This window comes from Lampris incognitus, chromosome 17, assembly GCF_029633865.1.
Source record: "Lampris incognitus isolate fLamInc1 chromosome 17, fLamInc1.hap2, whole genome shotgun sequence".
Lineage (NCBI taxonomy): Eukaryota > Metazoa > Chordata > Actinopteri > Lampriformes > Lampridae > Lampris > Lampris incognitus.
The window spans coordinates 23,749,045-23,758,048 of NC_079227.1; the positions used below are offsets into that span (position 1 = coordinate 23,749,045).

Consider the following 9,004-nt stretch of genomic DNA (forward strand, 5'->3'; position numbering starts at 1 on the left):
TAGTTGAGGCGAATTATGTTAACGTTAGTTAGCTAGCGATAGCAATAGCGGTAGGGTTACGGTTACGGTTAGGGTTACAGTACGATCTGGCGATGTTAAGGTCAGTTGTAAGCTAGCCACAGCTAAATGTTTCAGTGCGCATCGTTTGTTTCAAGTCAGTGCGCTTCGAGGTTCCGCGCTGTCCATTGGCCGACGCAACAGCCATTACGGCTACAAGAGCCAATCACGGCTACTTCCATGCCTACACCCAGTTGGATCTAGCAACGGGTACCAGGGCGATGCTAATTTCCGGGGTTAGCTACGTCATCCCTGCAGCACTCGATCCGGGTAAGGAAAAGAAAAGGAAGTTCGCTTCCAAAAAATAAAAAAGGAAGTTCGCTTCATGCGCTATTGAGCAACTTTCATGGGAATGAACGGAGCCCCGCCTCAGACGCTGTATCCAATTCTCTTTATATATATATATATATATATATATATATATATATATATATATATATATATATATATATCCATGTTGATAACTGAGCTCGGCTTACCTGACTGAGAACGAACGGATCGTTTCAGGAAATGATTCAATTCAGTTCGTGCACCTAAAAGATTTGTTCGCGAACGACACAACGCTAAAGCGAGTTAGCTAACAAGCTAGGGCCCAGTCGGGTGAGTAATGTTTGGTCAAACTTATGTCGCCTTGAAGAAAAGCTTAAGAATCCCCCCTAATACCGTCAACTACCAACAATTGTGCTTGCTAACGCGCCATTGTGTAAGATTAGCAACAGCTAACGGTTAACGACGAATTAGTCATCCGGAGCAGCCGAAGCGTTTGCATTCAGGCTAACTATATGTCGCTATGTTAGCTGTTTCCTTTTGCTCTTGTGCAGGTTTCTAAACGTAATGTTCAAGAATCGCTCGCCTCCTTAAAGTTAACGTTAGTCAGCAAGTTTCTTGGCTGACATCGGGTAAGGCCGTAATCTTTGTTTGTGAGTGGCCGAATCATGCACTTGTACTTTTGGTTGAGGCTTGGTTGTCAGATAGCCAGTTGATGCTTTGTATTTACACTTGACAGTCTGCACTCATGTCTGGAAGAGGCAACGTCGTGGAGTGGGTTGAGAGAACCGAGGAGGTTATCGTGACAGAGGGAGGCCTTCCACCCGACAGCAGACACTCTGCAGGTATGTCACGTTGGCTAAATTTAGTAACGTAACTGGATTCAGCCATGGCATAGTTTTTAATCATGTTGTTTTAGTGACATGCAGGGGTTAGATTGGGATTTTCGAGGTTGGGGGATGGCGGGTGTGCATGGATGTTGAATATTATGTTTTATGTAGATTATATGGCACTCCGTATTTGAACACCATTTCACCCGGGGGTCAACATTAAATTAAGATACAGATTAAATGTAGGTTAGTATTAGGGTTAGGGCCAGGGCTTTGGGTTGGGGGGGTTAAGGTTAAAACGGGTGAACGCAGAAATGGTTAACCTGACGTCATCCGGGTGAAATGGCGTACACATTAGGGAGTCCTTACAACGCATATGCCTTTAATGGAATATAGGATACATAAGTAGTGTGTCGGGCCTTTAATCATCTGTCTTGTAAGCCAGAGTGTTAAAGACATGATTAAAGGCCAGATCAACATTCTGGATGAATACAAGAATTGAATGTTTCGTATTTTTTTTTAATTTTTATCGTTCATATCCAAATGTAACAGTGCATATAGTGTTAATTTATCAAGTGCCAGATTGGTTGATATGATGAACTCTGTCAATAGGCATCTTTGTCTGCATGCTGGTTTAAGCTGGCTTGACTGAAAAGAATGGGATGATGATGACCACCATGCTTGCTGGCTAAATATAAAGTTCATATCACATTTAAATTCTGTTAATAACAAAGGATAATCTCATTCAGTTAGGATGTCAGGCCAAGTTACACTACCGTTCAAAAGTTTGGGATCACCCAAACAATTTTGTGTTTTCCATGAAAAGTCACACTTATTCACCACCATATGTTGTGAAATGAATAGAAAATAGAGTCAAGACATTGACAAGGTTAGAAATAATGATTTGTATTTGAAATAAGATTTTTTTTACATCAAACTTTGCTTTCGTCAAAGAATCCTCCATTTGCAGCAATTACAGCATTGCAGACCTTTGGCATTCTAGCTGTTAATTTGTTGAGGTAATCTGGAGAAATTGCACCCCACGCTTCCAGAAGCAGCTCCCACAAGTTGGATTGGTTGGATGGGCACTTCTTGCGTACCATACGGTCAAGCTGCTCCCACAACAGCTCAATGGGGTTCAGATCTGGTGACTGCGCTGGCCACTCCATTACCGATAGAATACCAGCTGCCTGCTTCTGCTCTAAATAGTTCTTGCACAATTTGGAGGTGTGTTTAGGGTCATTGTCCTGTTGTAGGATGAAATTGGCTCCAATCAAGCGCTGTCCACTGGGTATGGCATGGCGTTGCAAAATGGAGTGATAGCCTTCCTTATTCAGAATCCATTTTACCCTGTACAAATCTCCCACCTTACCAGCACCAAAGCAACCCCAGACCATCACATTACCTCCACCATGCTTAACAGATGGCGTCAGGCATTCTTCCAGCATCTTTTCATTTGTTCTGCGTCTCACAAACGTTCTTCTTTGTGATCCAAACACCTCAAACTTGGATTCATCCGTCCACAACACTTTTTTCCAGTCTTCCTCTGTCCAATGTCTGTGTTCTTTTGCCCATCTTAATCTTTTTCTTTTATTGGTCAGTCTCAGATATGGCTTTTTCTTTGCCACTCTGCCCTGAAGCCCAGAATCCCGCAGCCGCCTCTTCACTGTAGATGTTGACACTGGTGTTTTGCGGGTACTATTTAATGAAGATGCCAGTTGGGGACCTGTGAGGCGTCTGTTTCTCAAACTAGAGACTCTAATGTACTTATCTTCTTGCTCAGTTGTGCAACGCGGCCTCCCACTTCTTTTTCTACTCTGGTTAGAGCCTGTTTGTGCTGTCCTCTGAAGGGAGTAGTACACACCGGTGTAGGAAATCTTCAATTTCTTAGCAATTTCTCGCATGGAATAGCCTTCATTTCTAAGAACAAGAATAGACTGTCGAGTTTCAGATGAAAGTTCTCTTTTTCTGGCCATTTTGAGCGTTTAATTGACCCCACAAATGTGATGCTCCAGAAACTCAATCTGCTCAAAGGAAGGTCAGTTTTGTAGCTTCTGTAACGAGCTAAACTGTTTTCAGATGTGTGAACATGATTGCACAAGGGTTTTCTAATCATCAATTAGCCTTCTGAGCCAATGAGCAAACACATTGTACCATTAGAACACTGGAGTGATAGTTGCTTGAAATGGGCCTCTATACACCTATGTAGATATTGCACCAAAAACCAGACATTTGCAGCTAGAATAGTCATTTACCACATTAGCAATGTATAGAGTGTATTTCTTTAAAGTTAAGACTAGTTTAAAGTTATCTTCATTGAACAGTACAGTGCTTTTCCTTCAAAAATATGGACATTTCAATGTGATCCCAAACTTTTGAACGGTAGTGTATATTCACATTGGAAAGAAATTCGCAGACAGGTCTCTGTTGTGTTTCCCCCCTGGACAGTTTGCACAGTGGGCAGCATTGCTGGGATGGGGAATATTAAACTATCGTACCAGAGTTTTGAAATTATCAAGTAAATAATCATACATAACCAAACAAAGAAATCATAGGTGCAAATATGTGATTTTCCAAACAGTGTTTCTTCGACACAGCAAGATAAGTTGGACACGAGTCAGTGAAGGAGTGTCAGTTCCCACAGAAGTTGTAAATACTTGCTTCACTGTAGAAATGGGGAACTTTCTGACCTTCTGAAAACTAATATGCTCAAATTAATGAGAGTTACAAAAACTGTAGAACAAAATTCTTGTCTAGAAAATGTTTGATAAAATCAAATCTCAATTACTCCACTGGTACAGCTCACTCACTCCCATGAGAGTACAGCATCCATCAAGTCTTCCAGTGACTGCCTAGAAAGACACATTTTAAAATAAGCCTTTAAATACACATCTACTGTCTGATTTAACAATACCAATTCAAGTTTCACCATTAAAAACATAACATTGTGAATTAGCAAACAGATACAACTTCATAAACATATACATCATATTTGTGAAATGACAAAATTATCATAGGCCTACATTTGGACATTTTTTGGCACTATTAATCGTACAACACACAGAGGATAAATCTCACTAAATATTATTGTACATGGTGGCCATGGGTGAGAAAAGTAGACTGCTCTATGATGTGATGCGTGATGACACCACCTCAACTGAGATCTTGAATGAGTGGATACAAATTTCAAATATATAGATAGATGTTTTTTATGTTTTTTTTAAAGGTTTTCATGAAACGGCTTTTTTTTTTTTTAATACAGTGTCTAATGAAAAAATGCTGGATGGAGCCTGATGCACGAGGGCTCAGCCTGTCTGATAACGTTTGGAAACTTTGATGCTGGAACTGAGCTTCAGCCGGTTCCAGCCCAATTTAACCTCTGATGACAGGGGTTGTTGGTTTTTGTTTTGCATTTGTTTGTTTTTGCTTATTGAAGTTCTTTTGGCTGTGCTTTCGCAGTGCTTCCACTATTGGAACCAACAGAAACACCAATTCAGAAGTTGCTGGACACAATGGTACAAGGAGAAGACCCCGAAGTAGACAATGGGTTTTGTAAGCAAGAATGTTTCTTTCTATATGTCTTTGTTCCATATCTCATTGTAGTCATAGACCTAATACACGGTTCTGTTGCATTTTCAAAAATTGTCATAATTGGTAAACCTTGAACACATTCCTAGTTGTACATATCAAAAATAATAAACTGTCATTTCAAACTCTTTCCTGTTAGCCATTATCTCATGTTGACAACGTCCAATGATCTCAGTTTGACTTGTTTTTAAACAGAAAACAATGCCATGAAAATATATAATTTTACTCTTGTGTCTTTTGGTGGTTGATATTTTACAGATTGTGAGGAATGTCAGTCTCTGTTTCAAGACCTGAGTGACCACAGTGGTATTAGTGGCCCATCTTTTATTCTTGACTCCCCCACTACCATGGGTGTGCCCCAAAGGGCGCTCCTAACTCTACCCCATGGGCTGATGATTGGCAGATCTAGTATTCCCAATGCTGGGCTTGGGGTAATAAACCAAGGGCCAACAGTTACTCCCGGAATGCATTTTGGACCTTATGAGGGAGAGGTGACCACTAGAGAGAATGCAATAACAAGTGACTTTTCTTGGGAGGTACGGCTTATGAAAAGGCAACTTTCACACTGTAAAATGACACTTTATGGTATCAAAGTTTTGTTGTTTTTGTTTTTTGACACCCATAGTAATACAATACCTATTTTCTCTTGCTTTTACTCTGCGGGCATTTTGGCTTTATTTGTGTTACTGTTTTCTCTAGATCTACAAAGAAAAAGATGAATATGAATACATTGATGCTGCCAGAGAATCGTTTTCAAACTGGATGAGGTAAAATTGTTGAATTCCATCGTTTGACCTTTGCCAGTATGTTTAGCGTTCAGTCATAGAGCTTCAACTGCTCATGTGGATCACAGTGATTCTTGAGTCTGAATTTCGAATTTTGTTACTTTCTTTGAAACAGATATGTGAACTGTGCGCGCAATGAAGATGAGAAGAATTTGCTGGCAGTCCAGTACAAGGACAGTGTTCTTTTTCATTGCTGTCGCACCATATACCCAGGAGATGAGCTCATGGTTTGGCCTAGCAGCAAACTCCTAACCCGCCTTAGTGAAGCCTGGACCCAGATCTGGTGTATGAAGTTGACTCCAACAGGTATGTTTACTACTTTTTTTTTTTAACATGGAACTTTATATTTTGTTGAAAACAAATAAATTTGTTTCTAAAGAGAATAACATTTTTGTGTCTGTAGATTAACCTTTTTCAAACTAAGCTTATTTAGAATATTGAATGAGAACATGAAATTCATATACAGACATTGCCAAGTGCACTGTTTCGCATTATATTATTATTTCTGTGTTCCGTTGAATGGTTAAGCTGTCCAATTGATAACAATGATTTTTTTTGCCATTGATAGTCTGAAATTATATTAAGTTGATACCAGTTTGACACTTTTTTCCCCTCTATTTTTGAATTGCAGAGAGTAACACAACTGTGGCATCGCAGATCTTCCTCTGCTCTCACTGTCAGCTGTCCTTCACCACAGAGGCCTACCTACAGCGACATACAGAGTTCTTCCACTCGCAGCCTAATGAGGAGTCTGCAACACCTGATATTAAGGCTGTTGATCCAGGAAATGCCCCTCTTCCTGCTGACACAGAGCACCCTGCAGCCTCCCTGGTGGTATTGACTGTTGACCCTTTTGAGTCCAAAACGTGTTCTGAATGTGGGAAGGTTTTCAAACACACACATCACCTTAAGAGGCACAAACTTTGCGTCCACTCAAACAAGCGGCCCTACTGCTGTCCTGAGTGTAGGCGAAGTTTTAGCCAGGCATCTGGTTTGCTCAGACACCAGCTGGTTCATAAAAAACAAGCCCTAATAGAAGAGACTGACACAGTGCTTAGTCAGAACAAAACTCTTAGTGAGAAGAGTGCGGCCTCACCATCTGGGTCAGAACTTACCAAGAGCATAGAACCAACTGGAAATGAGGAATTGTCTGTAAGTAAGGAATTCAGCTGGGGTGAAACAAAGTGTAAACCTGATAAACCAACTGAAACTGAAAATCACCCTGCAGAGGAGGCAGAAATGATCAAGCGGGAGTTAGATGAACAATCCAAAACATGCCCTGAGTGTAATAAGAACTTTACCAATGAATGCTATCTAAAAAAGCATAAACTAACTGTCCACGCCAATTTACGCCCTTATGTCTGCAAGCTGTGTCGAAAGTGCTTTGGCCAGTATAGCGACCTATCCAGGCACCTTAAGTGTCACCGAAGCAAAAGAAAGAAGGGCGGAACTGTGTTTTGCTGTGCTAAATGTTCACAAACCTTTTCCTCAGAAGAAAGCCTTTGGCAGCATGAAAGTGTTAATCACTCAGAAGAGCCCCCAGATGTGCCACCTGCTGAAGAGCCAGAGGGAAGTCCAGAGTCAGCTGATGGAAATCAAGGCTATGATCCAGACTTCGTTGCACAACCATCAGTGGCCAAAGTGGCTGAATCAATCCAAAGACCCCCCTCTCCAAGACCACAGCGTATTGGAGCTAGATCTAAAATTTCTGCCATAACCAAGCTCATAGCTCCAAAACGAAGGGCACATGTGAGCAAGAAGGTGGTAATCAGTCCTTCTCAGACTGAGGAGTGCTTAAGTGAAACAGACGTGGCTGATGTCAATGATTCCACACAGATGAATGGAAATTCAGCAAAACAGAGACGGTATAGCTGCAGTTGCTGTAAGAGAACTGATGGAAAGGAAGAGCTCAAAGCGCATAAATGCACTGCAAGACAGCACAGTTGCATTCAGTGTGGGGCGACATTTAAAAAACCAGGTTTCCTAAAAAGACACGAAAGAATGGTACATGCAAATGCAAAGTCTTACAGCTGTGATCGCTGTGGCAAGGCCTTCAGTAAGCCTGCCAATCTGAAACAGCATCAGAAAGGCAAAAGTTGCGAGAAACATCACTGTACATCTGAGCTGTTCCCGTGCCCATTTTGCCAGTTTTCGTTCACTATGAAGAGCTACCTTCGTAAGCACATCAGGAGACACCACCCTGTTGAGTATCTATCACAAATGGAGTCAGATAACCAAATTGGCAATCTTGAGGAAGAAGAGGAGGAAAAATCTCATGTCTGCCCCCATTGTGGAAAGAGCTATGTCAGCGCCAAACACTTCAAAGCTCATACGTGTTTCCAACAGGTGCGGATATTGTACTTGTGTACAGACTGCGGAAAAGGCTTCACAAATCATTACGGCCTTAAGCAGCATCAGCGTATTCACACGGGCGAGAAGCCATACAGCTGCCCCCACTGTGCCAAGAGCTTCTCGTACACTGGCCAACTAAACGTGCACATTAGAACCCATACCGGGGAGAAGCCATACCTGTGTACCCACTGTGGGGAGAGCTTTCGACAGTCAGGAGACCTGAAGCGACATGAGAGAAAGCACACAGGAGTGAGACCGCACAGCTGCCCAGATTGCTTTAAGAGCTTCAGCCGCCCGCATAGTCTCAAAGCTCACCAGATGCTACACTTGGGGCAGAAAATGTTCAAATGCACCCAGTGTGGAAAGAGCTTTTCAAGAAACTATCATCTCAGGAGACACCATCTGAAAATGCACTCATAACTAGATCACAATTTTAGGTTGTTTGAAAACTGGAGGGCCCAAGTTGTTGCCTGTATCTACCAAATGGCACCCAGTCAAATTCTACTCCTCATGATCATGCACCTCTCAGAGGCTGCTTAAATTCCTTGAATGTTCTCTACATAGACTTTTCTCTGTTGTTTTGTACTTAAGGGATATGTTCCCTAGAACCCATTGTAATGTTGGCAGACATTTAGAATTGTACAGACGAGAAGGTCACTGAAAGCTTCAGTATTGAGAAACTTACTACTTTGAATGTTCTCACTGGACTTCAGACACAGTCCACTGGGACAATCTTTCAAGCCGAATGGGAGACAATACCATACAATAGCACTCATCTGATTTTTTTTAACATTTTTTTAAAGAAGTTGCAAACCATGCTTTCTAACAAATTAGAATGACTTATGCACATCCACAAATAATGTTTTCCTTTCTAAATCTCTGAAAGTACACTACTACTACTTTTGGCTGCTCCCGTTAGGGGTCACCACAGCAAGTCATCCATTTCCATCTCTTCCTGTCCTCTGCACCTTCCTCTGTCACACCTGCCACCTGCATGTCCTCTCTTACCACATCCATAAACCTCCTCTCTGGCCTTCCTCTTTTCCCTGGCAGCTTCATATTCAGCATTCTTCTCCCAATATACCCAGCATCTCTCCTCCACACATGTCCAAGCCATCTCAATCT

General features: G+C 41.7%; 1 protein-coding gene across 2 annotated transcripts; it reads left to right on the forward strand.

Annotated features, from left to right (window-relative positions):
* The first annotated feature begins 468 nt into the window (after positions 1-468).
* prdm9 (PR domain containing 9) lies at positions 469-8,726 on the forward strand. 2 transcript variants are annotated; one of them, XM_056297065.1, is made up of 8 exons: positions 645-657; positions 879-956; positions 1,064-1,169; positions 4,614-4,706; positions 5,001-5,278; positions 5,442-5,509; positions 5,643-5,833; positions 6,159-8,726. In XM_056297065.1, exons 3-8 carry the CDS (start codon positions 1,073-1,075, stop codon positions 8,297-8,299), a joined length of 2,868 nt encoding a protein of 955 aa, XP_056153040.1. In that variant the 5' UTR covers positions 645-657; positions 879-956; positions 1,064-1,072; the 3' UTR covers positions 8,300-8,726. The 2 variants fall into 2 exon arrangements, with proteins under 2 accessions (XP_056153039.1, XP_056153040.1); XM_056297064.1 differs by lacking the exon at positions 879-956 and having other exon boundaries at positions 469-657.
* Positions 8,727-9,004: the final 278 nt, after the last annotated feature.